General features: G+C 48.6%; 6 protein-coding genes across 6 annotated transcripts; 3 read left to right on the top strand and 3 right to left on the bottom strand.

Moving 5' to 3' along the window:
• Positions 1-741: 741 nt before the first annotated feature.
• On the top strand, positions 742-1,758 carry ABOM_011099 (putative carbonyl reductase; the record flags this gene model as incomplete). The annotated part of the gene is made up of 3 exons (XM_022538227.1): positions 742-991; positions 1,072-1,455; positions 1,511-1,758. 3 exons carry the CDS (start codon positions 742-744, stop codon positions 1,756-1,758), a joined length of 882 nt encoding a protein of 293 aa, XP_022384008.1.
• Positions 1,759-4,079: 2,321 nt separating this feature from the next.
• On the bottom strand, positions 4,080-4,704 carry ABOM_011098 (uncharacterized protein; the record flags this gene model as incomplete). Its single annotated transcript, XM_022538226.1, has 2 exons — positions 4,080-4,365; positions 4,499-4,704. The coding sequence occupies 2 exons, from the start codon at positions 4,702-4,704 to the stop codon at positions 4,080-4,082; spliced, it is 492 nt and encodes a 163-aa protein (XP_022384007.1).
• An 821-nt stretch (positions 4,705-5,525) lies between these two features.
• Positions 5,526-6,371, top strand: ABOM_011097 (uncharacterized protein; the record flags this gene model as incomplete). The annotated part of the gene is made up of 2 exons (XM_022538225.1): positions 5,526-5,552; positions 5,607-6,371. 2 exons carry the CDS (start codon positions 5,526-5,528, stop codon positions 6,369-6,371), a joined length of 792 nt encoding a protein of 263 aa, XP_022384010.1.
• A 524-nt stretch (positions 6,372-6,895) lies between these two features.
• Positions 6,896-8,425, bottom strand: ABOM_011096 (putative clock controled protein (Ccg-8); the record flags this gene model as incomplete). Its single annotated transcript, XM_022538224.1, has 2 exons — positions 6,896-8,079; positions 8,164-8,425. 2 exons carry the CDS (start codon positions 8,423-8,425, stop codon positions 6,896-6,898), a joined length of 1,446 nt encoding a protein of 481 aa, XP_022384009.1.
• Positions 8,426-10,471: 2,046 nt separating this feature from the next.
• Positions 10,472-14,349, bottom strand: ABOM_011095 (RNA dependent RNA polymerase; the record flags this gene model as incomplete). Its single annotated transcript, XM_022538223.1, has 2 exons — positions 10,472-13,935; positions 14,013-14,349. The coding sequence occupies 2 exons, from the start codon at positions 14,347-14,349 to the stop codon at positions 10,472-10,474; spliced, it is 3,801 nt and encodes a 1,266-aa protein (XP_022384012.1).
• A 2,714-nt stretch (positions 14,350-17,063) lies between these two features.
• ABOM_011094 (copper amine oxidase 1) lies at positions 17,064-17,906 on the top strand (the record flags this gene model as incomplete). Its single annotated transcript, XM_022538222.1, has 3 exons — positions 17,064-17,142; positions 17,310-17,511; positions 17,585-17,906. The coding sequence occupies 3 exons, from the start codon at positions 17,064-17,066 to the stop codon at positions 17,904-17,906; spliced, it is 603 nt and encodes a 200-aa protein (XP_022384011.1).
• Between the last annotated feature and the right edge of the window lie 375 nt (positions 17,907-18,281).

The raw sequence follows: 18,281 nt of genomic DNA, 5'->3' as shown, positions 1-18,281 counted from the left end.
TCCCTCTCTCTCTCTCTCTCTCTCTCTCTCTCTCTCTCTCTCTCTCCTCTCTCCCCCCTCCCCCCAACACCTTCTCCGGGCACCAAGAGACAAAGCCATCCACTTTCTAGTATCAAATTTAACTACCACCCACAAAGGAGATGAAGATAACACCAAAGAAAAGTCGAACAGGAAAAAAAGGAAAAAGAAAAATGACCTGTGGAAACTGATCGGTCTCACCGCAGAAATAACAGGGCAACAATCCAGGAGACCGTCGAATTTTAATCTTCCTGGACAGGAATGAAAGTTCGCGCGGATTCTCTCCCCCACGTCTGTCACAATGAATCCCGCCTTTAAGACGTTGGGTCTCTCTGGGTCCGGGGCGGCATAGCGTCATAACTTACCGGGGGCCCAGATCTCGGCCTTTCCCAGAGCCACTGGGACAACGTACGTGTTGAGATGTGGACGGTCCGTCGCTATTGAACCTTGTTGTGGTGTGTATGCAACGCAAAGTATGAACAACATGAGACGCAGCAGAAAAACAATAATCAAAAATTCTAAATATGAATAATTATGTCCACCCCGCCATGATATCTCTCACCGATCCCAGCTACTCTGTCTGAGCAGCTCCCGTGCTTATATATAGCTATCTGCTGTGGACCCTTCGGCTTTTTCCCCTCCTCCTCTCCCCACTCCTACCTAATACCTCTTCCTTTTCTCTCCCCTGTTTATTTCCACCGTTTTATAGAACACCCCGTCAGAATGGCTGCCAACCCCATCCAGAATGGTCTCTTCGTCCACGAGAATACTACTCCCCCGGAGCACCCCAGCTTGCTGAGCATGTTCTCTCTGAAGGGCAAGACCGCCATCGTTACTGGTGCTGGCGCCGGTATTGGTCTCGCTGTCGCCAACGGTCTTGCGGAAGCTGGTGCCAACGTTGCCCTGTGGTGGAACACCAATGACAAATGCCCCGAGCGTGCCGCTGAGATCGCCTCCAAATACGGTGTTCAGAGTAGGTTCCTGCTCATCCGTCACGTCTCTTAACCGTCCTGTGACTATATCATGGCCTGAGCATTTACTGAGTGTATCCAGCCAAGGCTTACCAGGTCAACATCACGAACGCCGAGGCCGTGCAGCAGGCCGTTGACCAGACCGTGAAGGACTTCAACGGCCGACTGGACGTCTTCATTGCCAACGCCGGTATTCCCTGGACCCAGGGTCCCATGGTTGACGGCCCTCTTGCGCACTACACCGACGTTGTCAGCATTGACCTCGACGGCACCTTTTACTGTGCCAAGGCTGCTGCCGCCCACTGGAGGAGACAGAAGGAGGAGGGAACCGACCTCAACGGCAACAAGTTGACCAACTTCACCTACGGTAGCTTCGTGGCTACCGCTTCCATGAGCGGTCACATTGTCAACTTCCCTCAGATGCAAGCTGCCTACAACGCTGCCAAGTCGGCCGTGATCCATCTCTGTAAGTATCCTCTGCCTCTGATCTGCCTCGGTGTCTACCAGGCTAACACCTCCAGGCAAATCTCTTTCGGTTGAATGGGTTAAGTATGCACGTGCCAACACCGTCTCCCCCGGCTACATCGCGACCGAAATCTCCAACTTCGTGCCCCAGGAGACCAAGAACATCTGGAAGGACAAGATCCCCATGGGCCGTGAAGGTCGCCCTGAGGAATTGAAGGGTGCCTACCTCTACCTGGCCTCGGATGCCTCAAGCTACACCACCGGAGCAGACCTGGTTGTCGACGGTGGCTACTGCGCTCCATAAGTGATATCCCCTTTTAATTTATTATGTCCGGCGATTTTTTTTACATCTTGGGTTTACTATACATAACGGCTTCAAACGATAAACAATAGACGGATGAACGACCTTTGGATGTCCAAAAATGTATTGTGTGTGTAGTCCAGAAAAGTAAATTCGAATTTTGAAACCCTGGTGGCGTTTGCCTTAGGGTTCCTGCACCACGATCAGGCCTTAAAATCACGGCCGTAGACGGTGACACGAAGCCTTGCAGATGTGGCTTGCAGCATATCATCTCTTGGCCTAAGAACATTGGCGCGTGACTCCCGCAAATGCCCGCCACTTGCCAGGTTTGGACGTAATACTTTTCTTATCAGCCGTACTCCGGAGTAATCCAAACCCTTCCAAGTAGTTCACTGGCAACCCCTCCTCATGCCCACGCCATCGCTCCGGACAAAAATGTCATACTGCAGATATAGTGCCCCTAACAAACAGATCTATTAATAATAATAATCTCTTATTTATCTGAAGTCCTTGTTGTACTTTATCGACAAATAATCCTGAACATTTGTTACTTTTGTTCTAAGCATCACCGCCGTGCCCTAATAAGTTTATATAATCCCGACTATAACCACCAGACTGCTCCACAACACGCAAGACAAGGAAACAGCTCCATCTGTATTGAATCCAAATGGAGAATACAATAATTATCATAATCGGCCGGCCGCATGGACCAACATTGTGAAGGACTCTGTACACTAAAAGTCCTAAGATTATGAACCGGCCAACCACTAGTACTAAGGCAACTGGCGAAGTAGAAGGAAGGTATGCCTCAAGCCACCCAGAAAGCATAAAAAAGACGCCAATGCAATATGTAAGAGAGAGCACCCCCCAGAAAACAGCATATATGCAGCCTTAGGATCCTCGTTTTCAACACCTGCAGCAACTACTACGCTCATTTACAATGCACGATGGTCCACAGCCGACGTCAAACGTCAAGAGCTTTTATCTTAGACTGCCTGCTTTTACCCTAGCCAAAGCGTATTCCCTAGAGTGGCCTATTCGCCCGGCATACCGGTCGTTTGAGATACCTTCGAACCTACAGGCGCCCCGTGTATGTCCTAAGCATTCAACTTCGAAGCGATATCCAGTTCGGACTTCTCTTCGACGCAGGGATCTTCCCTAATTCCTCTCATCATAACCGTTCCCGGCGGGATATCATGCTGGAAGGTCGGCTCCCCGTTGCCTCTTATGTTGCCAAGTGCCGACTGTAGTGTAGTGAAATAGGATGGAATTATCAACTGGAGGAACGTCAAGTAACTTGTGACAGCAGGAAACTTGGCTTAGATGCCCTGGTCGAGCACTCGAAGCTTCAACGATTGGGGGGATATACGTAGAGTAAGAGTATATTAACTAAAAGCTACGGTTGCCGCTTAAAGGATATGGCCTATGGAATAGTAAATTCTGTGAGGATTTCAGTGAGACACTCCATATATGTCAGGAACGGTGATAATATTTGCTAGAACTTATTTGGCACTCCTGAGCTCACTGGTACTTCAAGTGTTTATTTAAGTTTATCTATAGTTTACTTTGAATCCGGGTATCTGATCTGTTCTAACTGAGCTTTTAATCTTGGAACTACCCACTGCTATTTTGTACTTTCTAGATAATATATTGGAATAGCCTGATAAAAGTAGCCTCAATGGGTAGTTGAGAAGCTTGTCCTCTGTCTTGAATGTTGGTCGAAGGTTGAACTTTGGAAGATAAATCCCAGGAGGTTGCTGTCCTCGAAATCTGTAATATATTTAATCAGTCCTCCCTACTTGATAGTCTCCTGCGTTCTAAACAAGGAGCTGAAACGAGAATTGACAAGGGATAGGCTCTTAGCAGTCGACGAGCTATCTGAAGCCATCTAAAGCTCTTCCGACATATACATAATCGGAACTATCATCAGCAAAGATCTTACATCCATTGGGCGTTGACAAGAGGCGAAGTAAGAGAGTTCTTCAAAGTAAGATAATTTCCTCAGCCTTTGCGTTAGCCTGACAGCCAGGAAGAGCTAAAGCGATTGATAAAAAGATAGGGGATGTCTAATATATAATAAAATAAGCCTCTGTCTGCCTCTCCGTGCAATAGAGGGCCTCTCTACAGAAACCTCGAGTACTAATACAAGCACTATTACAACAATTGACAAGATCAAGATTAGTCCACGAACATACACCATGGAGGGAAAAGTCCATGCAGGCTACAAATTCCTCTCAATGCCACATACCATCGGCATTACATAAAAGGGCCGCAAGAAGCAATCCTTCTGAAAGACCCAACAAAAGAAACCAACAAACGAGATACTAAACATGCAACCCCACAAACAACCCCACCATACAATCAACCGCGCGATCCCAAGACGGCTCCAACCCGACTCCCTTCTCAATCCGCATCTTCAGCTCCATTTCCCACGCCGGGGTCGGCGGCTCCAGGGCCTGCGGGTAGATTTTCCCCGTCGTCGGATCGAAGTATCTCCCCAGCGGGGTTCTGGGGTTCGATGCGGGGAAGTTCGGATCGTCGGTTGATATCGACGATGGGTAGGAGGGGGCAGTGGAGTAGTTGTTGTCGATGGCGGGTGTTGGGGTGGGCCTGTGCGTTTGTTGGCCTTCCTTCTTGCTTTGGGTTTGTTCTTTTCTGTTCTATTTTCGTTTTTTTTTTTTTTTCCTCTTTTCTTTTTTCATTTCGACTCTGGGGTTGTTGGGTTTGGGGAGGGAGAACCTACCATTGATCTTCGAGGCCTTCGGGTTCCGACTCGAATTCAGTGTCAGCGACTTGAGAGTGGAACTCGACGTAGTGGTTTTCCGAATCAAGGCATTGAGCACAGCGGCCTAGACAGAGGATGATCGGGGCTCGGTTGAGGAAGACGAGGTATATGGCTGCGAATATGAGACAGGTTGCTGGGTAGAGGGTGACCATGGGTTCAGCCATGAGGGTCTCGATATCCTTGTTTTGATGTTGTTTCTTTGTATCTTATGGATGAACCCGATCAATGGAATTGTAGGTCTTTATACGTCTGAGATTGGAAGAGGTGAGTATATCTCCTGCTGGTGAGGATATACTTCCATACAGAGGAGTATAGTCAGTCCCCAGAGAATTGCCATAGGGCGACATAAGTCTCCTTGTTGAGATAGACGCTACGGCAATGCGATGATTCCATTCTGTTTGGTCAATGAGATATTGTTCTATGACCTATTGTATACATTGGTGTTTCAGATTATCGAATGCAATGTATGTAATAATGCATGTCATGTCAAGATCTCCGAGATTAAATGTAGATCTGTAACACAAAGCCCCCTACTGGATCAACACAGCGCAGACAATGCACTTCACAATTCAACAATAGCACTGAACTCGGTGTGTTTGAAGTCCGACCATAGCTTAAAGAAATACAATCCCTTGTCCTGTTTTACCCCCCAACCCAGTGATGGGGTCACGGGCATCGAGGACAAAAAGTCAGGTGGGGGGCCATTTGATGTAGATCTCAAATTCTTGACAGACGTCATAGGCATTGTCGGTCAGGAAAGATCATGAGCAGGAATAATTATAGAGAGGTGCAATCGCCGTGTTTTGGATTATTTCTATTTCAGTTTGTCTTTCCTTTTCCCTACTGAGTGTGTTTGTAAAAAACATAGGAAATGACGATCCCATATCGCAATAGACGTCCAACACCGCGTACACGCATGCAGCGTCAGCCGACCAGCGACCAACATAAGACGAGAAGATCAAGAAGCAAGACAGACACTCCAAATATGAAGCTCCTAGAGCAGATAACAATGGTATGTACTTTGTTTTCGAAAACAGGTCCAAAAGAATGTTATTAACGCGAGCAGAATATCGCAATACAAGAAGCCCTAAAATGTACTACCTGCAAGATCGATCCACCGGACCCAACTTCCAGTGGAGACCATGACTCGGAGAAAACTGGCCTAGATGAAGGGGTTTCCATGGCTGCTGAAGGACGTGCCTGGCGTGAGGAATCTCCTCTAGGCACAGTAGTCGCGGCCGGCATTGAAGACGAATCCCTCCTTACAACGCCTGCACCATCCTTTACATCCGGGTACGAGCGGTTAATGACGCCCTCTCAGATCGAGCTTTACGAGGAACGAATAGATCGATACATCTCCGAAGACCCCAACAGGGATAAGGCGCTCGCTCGGTATCATGTTGACTACCATATCCACGTACATTACATGTTTCACCGGGGAATGCTGAGTCTTTGTCGCGACGACGATGACCGGGACGAACTGAAGAAATGGATGTGGGGGTTGAGGAAGTACGAAGAGATCGAGCGCATGGCAGGGGATTCAGGCCTACAAATACCTGACTTCAGCATACCGGATAGGGCACCGTGGCCTGAGGACTGCGGGTTGATGGACCATGAGGAGGGATTGTGGAGAAAGTGGGAGCCGAGTCGACAGAGACAGGTGCAAAGATCGAAGCTCAAGTGGAAGAAAATTATGAAGGAACGCGAGAAGCAGAGACAGTTACAGTTCGTACAGCTACGGCTGGCGCACCAGAAATGCAAGGTGCAAAAGGTGAGCATTTACTGGGGAAAGGGGATACTCCGCGAGGTGGCATTGGACTCGCCATGGTGAGAAGGTCAGGGGATGAATGTACTGTTACTGTGGTAAGGCTCAACACAGACGTATTAGCTTGACTGGGATGACCATCCCTTCGTACAGTATACCAACTAGTAACTCAATCAGTATCAGGAAGGCTGTTAAGGAGCGACCCTTGGTGCGTGATTTTGAAAAGACTTAAGAAGACCAAGTGTGAAATCAGGTAGAAAGGTATCCAAAAAGCAAGAACGCCGACTCTTTCCTCGCACTCAACAAGTAGTACGGATATCAAACGAAAACATCAGCAAACGAACACTACAGGGTAAAGAAAAGAAGATAACGAAAGAAAGTCCGAAAGGAAGTTAGACCAACGACTGATCCGAGATGTTTCAATAGAACGTGTTTTCAACGTCATATGTACCATCACCAATAGTGAAATCTTGTAAATAGCGAGTTTGAACCACCCCGTAGTCTCGCCAGCCCAATAGTAGGCAGTGCATGTCTCAGTGCCCGCTGAGCAATAACTGTGAGGCCACCTGGGAATTGGTTGTTTTCCTTGTCTATACCTTCTCCTCTGTCCCGGTCATTGGAACATCTTGGGAAGGTTCGCGGATAGGCTGCTTCACATCAGGCGGAAACGACGCATTGTGCGACTCGGGCGGTTGAGCTGCGCTCTGGGGCTTGCTGTCGGGCCGCTTCTTGCCCAGCCGCTCGCACCAAAGCTCAGCGCTGACGAGGGTGTCATTCACCACTCCACTCACTTGCGCCATCATGTCTAGACCTTCCTGTGCCAGAACCAAGATGCGATGAGCGTTAATCGTGGCATCAGAGGATGCCGCACTCGAGTCGGGTGGAGGGTTCGACGTCGAAGCTACCTGGAATCGATGCGGCAAGGAAGTGAGGTGTCGGCGAACCAGGTTCCGGGCATTTTCTGGCAGTGCACCCCCAGCATACTTGGAGACAACATCTACAACCTGCTTCAAGGTCGACAAGACGTCCTCCCGGACGGCCTGGATACGCTGGGACAGCAAGGAGGTGTCCTGGTTAGGATCATTATCCTTCTTGGCATTGTCCCATTCCTTCAGGGCACCCTGCAAGGCCACGATGGCTTTGCCCAGCCGTCCGTTTGCCCATCGCAACCAGGTCAAACAATACTGCAAGCTGCGGAGGGACTCCTCGCTCATGGCGACACCCAATCCCGAGGTGGAGATCACCAATCGACTTTGCCACGTGGGGTTAGGTCGCGAAGAGTTTTGCCGACCAACCTCCTCGTAGCTGGGCGACGTCTGGTCGTCATATGGCGGGAGAGGCTCACCCATCGACAGGTCGGAGGAGCTACGCCCGCGGCGAGACGACAATGTTTCGTCAGAGCCCTTCTCCAAGTCTACTTCGGTTGGATGTTTGTCCCCGCTCACTTTGCGACGCTTAGACCGTTTGGGATCAGTTGGGCCGGATCCACGACGCTGCAGCGCCCATCGAAGGCCGCTCTCGACTCCGGTTTTGCGGCCAACCGTACCAACCGTATTGGCGACGGGGGAGCCAATGTTGCGTTCGAGGAACTCGGCTCCCGATTTGAAACGAGGCGAGTATGATTTCGAGCTGGTGTATGCCGAGACGGATCCGTTGATCGCGGAGGATATCAGAGGATGGGTTGAGGTCAGCAATGATAAGAGGGGTTCGGGTTGCGGTTTGGAGTCGGGGCTGGAGGTTTGTTGCGACACGTTTCGAGGAGGTTGACCGTACTCTGGGACGACTCTTGATTAGCATATTTCAGTGATCTCAGGAGGCTGGCTCCCGGATGAAACGAAGCAGGAGCAAAACGGCCTACCTGTACGGAGCCCCTCCAGGGCCTGCGCCGCCTCAATATCATCCATGGAGAGAACACTAGTAGCTCGACGTGAACGATCCTCCACCAGTGTAGGGTTATCGACATCCATCATGGAGGTAGGGACATTCTGCACAGAAGGATAGCCAGATGGAGGAGCGGGGAGGGTCGAAGTAGTCTGAGGTTTGCCGCTGTTGGCCGTGTTTCGGAGTGAGGAGACGGACGAATCGTTCGGCGTTGAAATGGCGCCTGAACGATTGTCCATGGAGGCCTAAAACCGACTAGTAAGGATAAAGATGATTTAGACGAGCAGTTTGGGGGGGGGGCGTCAGCGGTTTAGCTCTATCGAAATTGGAGAAGGGACGATCCCTTGAGAAGCGCGTACTAGACTAAGACCTGACTAAAAAGCAAAGGTTGAGAAGGGAAATTGATCGAGTCAGTGACGGAAGTCTTTCTCATGTGCTCTTCACGTGAAAAAATACCAACCAGCAAAACCAGAACCAAAACCAAAACCAAAAAAAATAAAAAATAAAAAATAAAAATAAAAATAAAAAAAATAAAAAATGGGACCGACCCAGTTGACCGGCAAACTACACGGCAAATGTAGGCCAGCTCTCAAATACTATCCTCAAAAAGCAAAATATAATTAGAACTTCTGGTCAGCACGGAAGGTGATTACGATCTTGCAATTCCTCCGTCCAATATATCATTGGTACATTTATATATAGAATGGAGTGATATGGAACTTCCCCCTCCCCATTACTACCCATGAATAATTAATATCTTCCCCCGGAACGCTCAGAGCATCCATTCCCATGCGACCTGTAAGGTAGAACTAGACCATGTAACGGTGAGATGCAGGAAGTACTCGACCTTCACCTTCAAGCCGACCAGGCATTCCAAGCGAATGCAACTTACCCCATTCTATCACATGCCGAATCGCTCGGAACTGAAAGAATCTGAACCACCAACAAAACGACACACTAAACCTTCTTCCCAGTGCCGGATGGGGACGGTTGCCGTCGTGGAGGGCACTGGAATTGGTGTTCCAGCAGGGCCAGCTCTTACTAAGGTTATATCCATCTCTAATTACCCAACAATCTGACATTTACCATGATTCATGATTTGCTTCCGCTTTTCAGCCTGGGGCAAGATCGTGACATGTGATCCCCACCTGAAAGAAAAGGGCGATATTACCCGCCTGACCGCCTTCTCTATGCAGTTGCAGACACGTCAGGTTTCATCTCCACCCTTCGAACCGAAGCAAAAGTCCCAACAAAGTCTCTATTGACCGCCTTCCGCACTGGTTGTGATACGTCAACTCAAAGTCGAATCTGGCATCCATTGTCCTGATTAGGAAGATCCCAGGAGAAGGGAAGTGTGCACGGTGATGACCCTGGTGATCTTTGATCTACTACTTGCCTGGACTCTGTCACTAGCACCCCTTCCATTAAGGAACTAGATGCTGGTTAGGGCATATATCAAAAGGAGTTTGCTCTTCTTCATACCTAAAATTACTACTAGTATTGCGCGTAACCATGGTTCCCCTCTCCCTTCGAATATCATGAATAACTATTAATATTAACTATACTGGTCATTGCAATTAAGTCACCCGCTACGGAAAAACTATCCAGGTCTGTTAACCCGACTCCCTGTTTGCAGATCATCACGACCACTGGTCACAGTCTGCATAGAGGCGCAAACTTCTAGAAAACAAGTACCGACGACCCACGTCCACTAGTCAAATGGCGATCCCATCTTGTGGAGGTCCCGTCCCACACTACACACTACAACCCTGACGATAGATCGCCCATCACGAATGTGCTTGTGACGCGTGGCTGGCCCGGAAATACAGGTGTTGAGCTGCTTCGGTTTATCTATTAAGCGAAGGGTGTCTTGATTCTCCCCGAACCTTTAATGGTGTTTGTTAGTGTTTTCGGCCTTCCCATGGTTCAGGCAACCCTAAGCACTGGATTGCACTCGCCATAAAACAGGTGGGGAAAGCTAAGCTGCGGAACAGGTATTGCGATTGTGACAACTTAACAGTGCATAAGTGAGAGGGGGAAAAGAGGGTATATTCTGCATTGAGGAAGATTGCTTAGGGATTGTTCACTGGGAGACCGGTATCTCGGGTATCCTTGGCTTTACTTTGCTCAATGGACGAGACCTGACAAACTTTTGTGGGAAATATAGATTCTGGTCATTTCCAAGTGTGGATATGTATGTATGTATGTACAGTACTAGAAACAATATCTATTTGTGAATCCAAAGAAGACGAGAAGCCCGGAATGAAAGCCAACAGACCAACGTCTCACTCCACGGACAGACCATCATCCCAGTCATAGTATCCTCCAGAAAGTTGTGTTGCCTGAAGCATCGTTATAGCATCTGCGCCTTCGTATTCATCGCCACCATCGCTGTCCTCGCCTTCAACCGTGTCCCCGGCTGTCAACCTTGCGACCACCTTCTGATTCATCCGGTAACAAGCTAGGATTTCATTGATCACTGATCGTGATGGTACACTACTGGCTTTTAATTGGCAGAGTATCTCTCCAAAGGCATGGAAGGCAAAGCTCGATTCGGGACGCTTCTTGTACGAGTACGAAGCGAGCAAATGGAGCCACGCATCCTTACTATGTCGCCAGACAAGGATCATGGGGTGATCACCCTCGGGTGGTGAAATGGCTCTAGCATGGTCAGCGATCTCCAACGAGACAGCCGAGAAGGAGTGTTCGCCGGTGACCGAGTGGATCCATCTGTCAAAGAGATCATCGATTTCCTGGGTGACATTTCCCAAAATCACATGAAGTTGTCCACCTTCACGTCGGTCTTTCTCGGCCTGCTCCCGTGCCTCGTCCCACGGCCTGGTAAGGTCTCTATCGTGTTCGTACGTGGTCCCCGCTTTAGCTAATAACTCTTCCAGTAGCCTCAAAACAATGTCCTTTTCTTTCCGAGCAACTTCGAACTTCAGATAGTCTATTATGTTGGTGGGCTTGGGCCTTCGACTGGGGTTTTTGTATGCAGGCAAATCTCGTGCTCTAGGGCTAACCCTTTTGCGGTATGCTCGCCACGCGTGTTCTGATAAGCGGACCCCTCCCTTACGACCATCCACGAGGTGACCGAGGAGACAGGCAAGCTCTTTGGCATTCGGTGAGTCGATTGATTCGTCGTAGGATATCTTCTCGTGCTCGACAGTACACCTTCCCAGATTAGACATGGTAAGGTTGAATGTAAAGGTGCTTTGAAGAAACTCATCCCATGAGTCAATATCTTTCATTGGCACATTATGTGTCTCAAGATTAAAGTACTCCGCAGAGTAATCCATGATGAGTAGGTCGGAATTACGAAACTTCTGGACGATATTTTGGTCCCAGCAAACCCACGGTGTATCGCCATCGTAATCACCACCAGACAACATGTGTGCCAGTGGTGTTGTCCCAACCGTAGGGAAAACAATAACATCCTTGAAATGTCGGAGCTCTGGCTTCCACACAGCCCTTCGTCGCTGGATGTCAGACGGGAGATGTGCGGGGAGTCGAGCTACAAGAACGTCCATACCGTCGAGTAGATTGTCTTCGAATTGACCTTCGGGATCACGCCAGTTATTGGAGAAGCCAAAGTGAACTTCGTCCTCTTTCAGGACCCCATATGGGTCTGCGATGCAAAATGCATAGGTGGAAAGAGGTACCTCAATATGCAGTTGTTCTACATATTGATCCAGCAGACCTATGAGACATTTCCTCAAACGCTTCCGAAGAGGGTGGAAAGTCCGAGGTGCAAAGCCTGCCTCTGTCAGTCGAATGACAGCCTCCACATCGTCAGCCATCCAATCCTCCAAGCGTCTGACCTTGTGAAGCATTGCAACGTTACTGCTTTCTGCTGGTGGCTTTATCTTTTGTATTAGACTGCGACAGAGAACGGGACTGTCCGATTGGACGACAGTAGCAAAGTCTTCATATACCGCCCTAATTCCAGCTCGTGTGAGATCGGCGACGTATTCTTTAATATGCCCTCCGTGCTCCAAAATAGCCAGAAGTTGGGTGTTCAGGTCCACCGTATGTAAGGGCTTGGACCATTTTACAACTTCGAATGTGAGCTTTTCTTCATCTACAATCTCTTTCCAACCCTGAGGGTGTGGCTCGATTTTTAATTGCGAGTCAGATATCTGAATCCACACGTTACTCCTCCCTGTGGAGACATCAGAATCGTGCTTATCTACCATCCACAGACCCTTGGCCCCGGCAATTCTGCCCTGAAATGCACTAGGGGTGATCCCGGTTATGCCTAATGAGTCGCAGATCTGGCTGGCTAGACCCCTAGACATCAAGGCACAACCATCATTCATTACCGGTGAGTTAGGGGGGTCTGCTAGATGAAGGACCTGCGATGGCTTCAAGACAACAGTGGCGAAGGTCTTCGAAAGCCCCAATGAGATACGTTGGAATAGTTTGCAGTTTTTCTGCTTTATATTCTCGTCCCGCGACATATGCCAGTCGAGCAGGGAGTCCAAGCTCATGGGGGTGTGGTTTTCACTGTTTTGTTTCGCGGGAGGTATGGGAGGTACGTGCGGGCTCTTATCAAAGTCCACGCCATCAATCGCAAAGAAGTCCACCCTGAACTTCGGCTCTGCCTTTACTTTTCGTTTCGACTTGACCTCTTCCACAAAGAAAGGCTTCCATGTCCTCCCTAGACACCGGTGGACATTCTGTGTCAGCCATAGGGCAATACTTTCTCGCAGAAGAGAAGGGTCAGATGGTAATGGGAAATGGCGCGGGGGGCGCGAGGGTGCAGGCATTGTCAAGCTAAGGAATCTGTCGGATCCAAAACGGCGATGGAATCGACATGTTCTTTCGGTTTTCAGTGGATTTAAGTTCATTTTGAAAATGCCTGGTTCATGTTCGCTGCACCATTCTAGATCACCCGTAAGGACAACAACTTCTGAATGCTTATCTGTCTTGAAGTTGCCAATAGCGGAGTCCCAAGCTTTGTTGGTTGGCTTTTCTGGGAGTGGCTTTCCATTGCGTTGGTTGTGGCCCTTGATCCATTCCCAAAAGCCATCGCGTGTTTGGAAGGGTATGCTGTTACCAGCCAGCATGCGGTCAGAGGGGATATTCCAAGCTCTGCCTATCCTCTCTAACTCGTACCGGTATCGTAAGGGTACTGAGCTCGGAAAGGAATAGGCTTGTGCAAATGGTCCGTAGTGAAGGAGGTCATCTATCAGTCGCTGCTCAACAGATTCGGGAGGCTCATCAACAATACTCTCACCTATGGATTGCGACCTTTCAAGTGCTAGTTTCAGCTCTTGGCTGAGCATATGATTCACCACCGAATCTTCGTAGTCCGAGTCACACATGAGCTCAGTAGCATCTGTGATGGTCGATATGAACGAAGTATTCAGTCTGTCATCGCGAGAATCAAAAATAGAGGTCAGTTCGGTAGTTGCGAAACTAACGTTTGGGTCGTCCTGTGCAGGTGACACTGCATCGTATCGTCGAAACTGGTCAGGTGCCGTTAATCTTTGGACAAATGCCGATGGTCCCCGTGCATCATCTACTTTGGGGCTTTTGAAAACCTGAGCTGGGCCTGGATCAAAACCGCACCCCTCTTCATCGTTGACCAAATTAAGCGGGTCCACCACAGTAGGCCCGGACTCAGGATCTTTTACCGGAGAATTTGGGGCAGTGCAGAATTCGTCCTCCTCTTCGGATATCCTTCTCTTCAGCCCTTTCGATGGGCATGATTGCCTTGTGGCTTTACCAGTGATCCCATTAAGTCCTTCGAAGAAGGGGAACAGGAGCCATTGGTCAGCATATACAATTCATCCCCGATCTGTCTCGCTAAGTATAGAACACGCTCGTCTCGCTCTGCCTCAGATATACTGGCATAACATTTATTGGTAAACGGATTCCTTTTGGAGCGAGTATTCGAAGGAAAGTCACCATTGGCCCGCACTGGTCGAGATGCCACCCACTCCTCGAAGTTGTTGAGGGTCTCATTCAAGTTGACATTCCGGTCGTAATGAAGCCTTTTGATGCCTATATACACGCGCCATCTGAGCGATTTTGTATTAGGCTCGAGAGATGGTGAGTAAAACTGTGGGTTAGGGATGTCTAAGCCAAATTGTTCGTTAAGCTTGTCGATCAATTGGCATAAATCCTTCCCTCTCTTAGGGGTGTGAAAAGACGCCATATCCTCCAAGTGGGCCTCTGGTGAGTAATTTTGGGAGGTTTACTCTACCTCCGCCTAAGCTATGACGGTGTATCAGATGCAAACCCATTTCTCCATGCTTCGATTGAAGTAGGCACTGGGCCTGTTGATTTGTGGGGACGAATGCTTCACGTACATGTAGACAAACGCGCAATGGAGGTATTCAAAGTTATCGCCAGAGCAGTCACGAAGCCTATTTCTTTTCCATAACCTCTAATGTCAGGAGCAGTAATCAGTACCCCGCAATGGAATGTACGAAGGAAGACACAAGATCCAGCCTCGCCAGAGACGCAGTGCAAAGCAGACATGGAGGGGGGGGAAGAAAAAGTACTGTACCTCACAGTAGTGTTCGCAACGCCACGCTTCAACGAATCACGTTGACGCTGGTGGCGCCTTAGTACCCGCAAAAGTCTTAGCACTAGACTACTAAGTATATCACTCAACTGACAGTTTTCCTAGTCTGTGTTATTGCATCCCGCGTGTTGCCCTGCCAAGACAAACCGGACGTCGAATTTCAGACAAAGATTGACTGCTGCTGAGTAGATACATTAAGCAGTAAGACATGCAAGGAGACACCTAGAGAAGCAACGTTGCTTGTGAAATAGTTGAGTGCTATCAAATTTATTATACCTGTTTTTGTACCCTTTCACTTTCAAGGGGTGGATTTCTTTTCTCTCTTCTCCTATTTTAGGGTTACGTCCCCTATATCATCTGCCTTTCAGGCACTTTGACTAGCCAAACGTTGCCTCTTAGGGCTAATCTAAATAGATAGGTCACATATGCAAACTCAGTCTGGCCACTAAATTGCTTTGTCGGCCGTTAATATTTTGTGCCTTTGGTCTCGTAAGTTTTGTCTATTCAAGGATCATGGATTCGGTTGCCGAATCAATAGATCTCTTAATATAGAGAACGTCACTCCCTTGGTGTGTTACAGATTTTTTTTTCTGAAATGTGAAGTTTGGCCTTTGTTTTGGCCACTGAACTTGAGAGTGATGATGGTAATGGTGATGATAGTGGAAGTGATGGTGGTAGTGAATAGCGCCTGTCTTAGATACGTTTTCGAGATAGTGGTTTCCTAACGAAAAAGATTGCATGGTCATTTGCTCTCGCATATTTGCCTGTCCGCTTTCTGCATCGGGTACCAAGGCTGAAGCACCAGAGTTCCTAGTTTGTGCTGCATTCAACGAATATGGACTGCCCCTACTCCTAGACGCGGTCTGATGCTGCCGAGTAAATTCCACGTTTTAAGGCAATGGCTTGGAAAGAGCATTTGACGCTAAGGATGAGGCGCTTAAATCTTTGCCACCATTACAGTATGACACGTATGGAGATTCGTCGCTGTAAATCGGAGTTACTGGTAGTTCCTGTTGTAACTTGTCGAATACATCAACCCATGTCATCGTTTGGCTGTCCAATGTACTCAATGCCGTCATTGACTGATTCTCTACAAAACCATTCCGCTGTCCTATGGCTGGAGTATTGGATATTAAGCCTGAATGATCAGGCATTGATTGAATATCTTGCAGGATGGACGAGAGAGCCCCATCCAGAGGTGTAGAGGACGGATGTGCAGTATCTAACCACCGAGGCATTGACGCGCTACTCGAGGAGTCTTCTAGAGATAGCGATGAGTCGCCTACTCTGGAAATGTCTTTCTCCAATCTCCGCCATCGATTTCGGCAAGTAAGAGGCGGACGGTCAGATAACCCGGCCGTGGTGGCGGACCATTGGTGCCTAAGCTGAGACACCTTGACAGTCAGGTATTGATCTTCTTGGGGAGTCCAGGGCCTTAGGCAATCTTCAACTTTCGGGTCAAGAATGTCGTTGTATCTCTTTGCACACTGGTCATCCTTCCGGCCTGGAATGAGTCGCGCTAAGGAACTTCTAGTCAGCAATAAAGCTAGCTCAACATAAATAACCTTTGGTATCAGTTTCTTTCCAGGCAAGCCCCAGTCTTCCATATGTGGCCAGTAAAGTTTCGTCTTCTTTCTTTGTCCATCGCCCTTTGCGGAGGGATGGATCTAAGGAATGAAACCAGCACTTGCGACAGTCCTAGATAGGCTTTCTGTCAGTTCTGCGATTTATACTTCCACTCATTCTATGTTAAGGTGTAAGTGGAAGGATTGGAGAAGCGAGAGAGTTACTTTGCTAGTCCTTCCAGAGAGGCGTTTAGATATCTCATCCCATTTCCCGTCCCGTCCTCGTCAGTCGCCAAAACGTTGGATAATCATTATTAACATCTCGTCTTCTGTTTTGCTCCATTGCTGACGTGACGACATTTGTATGCACTTCAGAAGCTGCCTTAATGGTTACAGAAGGGATTCATTTTGTTTCCGAGGGTAAAGGTAGCGCCGGGGCAAACATGCTGGGGATAAGGTTTGACTCAGCCCGCATATTTAGTTCAATTTCTGGACTCCGTATAGCCCTAGGTGACATGGCCCAGGGCACACCCCCGTCATTAGCACACCCGAATCATGGCTGCCAGCTTTAGTTGCATTGACCATACAAGTTATGGACTGAGCAAACCGAATCCTAACCGAGCCCGGAGATGTAATTTGGCGGGTATCTCATATCCTGACTCGGCTCGCACACACGATTGATGATAAAAGCGACACACACAACACAACAAAACATACTGTCAGTGATCGTTTCAGCTTCGTAACTATAGTCTTTACCGCTATCAATTGTCTGTCATGATGTCTTTGCACCCTCTTGGCCCAGCTACCCCGCGAGAGATTCAGCTGGCGACTGACCTAGTCAAGAAAGCCTACGAAGGTACACAGCTTCATTTCAAAGCAGCTGGCTTATAGGAGCCTCCGAAAAGGATTCTGGTACCTTTTCTCGATGCTGAACGCGAAAATCGCCCACTCCCGGCTATTTCACGCTGCATATCTCTCATCTGGTACATCAAACGCCCTCCTCGGTTTTTGAGGCGATAGTAGATGTCACCAATAACCAGCTTATTCACCATGCTGAATTGCCTCGGGACTTCCATGGACCGGTGGACCGTGCAGAGATGAATGAAGCAACCCAGGTAGTCATGGCCGACCCTCGGGTGAAGGAAGAGATCAACCGGTTGAAGATCGATGATACCACAGTGATTCTCGATCCATGGGGTTATGGTGTAGACGGCGAGGAAACCCAGTAAAGACGTACTCAGGTAGAGCTGCGTCATGTAAATTGGTCACAATGTGCTGCTACTAACCTCCTCTACTAGGTGTTTTATGTATATGCGCAATCCCAGGAACAATGACCCTGACTCGAACCACTATTGTTTCCCGTTGGATTTCATGGTTACTGTCGATTTTTCTGGGATGAAAGTCGAACAGATCACTCGCCTGCCCTTGGGGTGTGACCAAGCTACGACACCAGTCGGTTCACCTGTACCTTATCGCCGAACTGATCCTTACGAAGCCGAGTATGATCATAGCTTGCAAAAGAAGGCCCCCAGGACAACCGTGAAGCCCTACCAAGTTATTCAGCCTGAGGGTGCTTCCTTCACAGTCAAGGGCCACTTGGTCGAATGGGAGAAGTGCTGATTCCGTGTGGGGTTTAACTGGCGGGAAGGTGAGCGATTGTGCGTGTTGATCATGATCACTGGTCTCTAACCGACCGACCAGGGATGACCTTGCATGATGTATCCTTCGATGGTAAGAGTGCATTTTACAGGCTCTCACTTTCTGAAATGTTTGTTCCTTACGGGGATCCACGAAAACCTATATATCGTAAAGGCGCATTCGACTTGGGAAACGTCGGTGCTGGAGTGACGGCGAACAACTTGCAGTGTAAGCCTTATCCAATCCGCAGTGGAAATCTTTACTCAGAACATATACTACCCCTGAAACAGTGGGTTGCGATTGCCTTGGTATGGTAAAGTATCTCGATGGCTGTGTCGTTGTCCAGGACGGAAGCCC

Source organism: Aspergillus bombycis (genome assembly GCF_001792695.1).
Source record: "Aspergillus bombycis strain NRRL26010 chromosome Unknown contig00150, whole genome shotgun sequence".
Classification (NCBI taxonomy): domain Eukaryota; kingdom Fungi; phylum Ascomycota; class Eurotiomycetes; order Eurotiales; family Aspergillaceae; genus Aspergillus; species Aspergillus bombycis.
The sequence above is the reverse complement of the archived record's forward strand: the minus strand, read 5'-3'. Positions and strand labels throughout refer to the sequence as shown.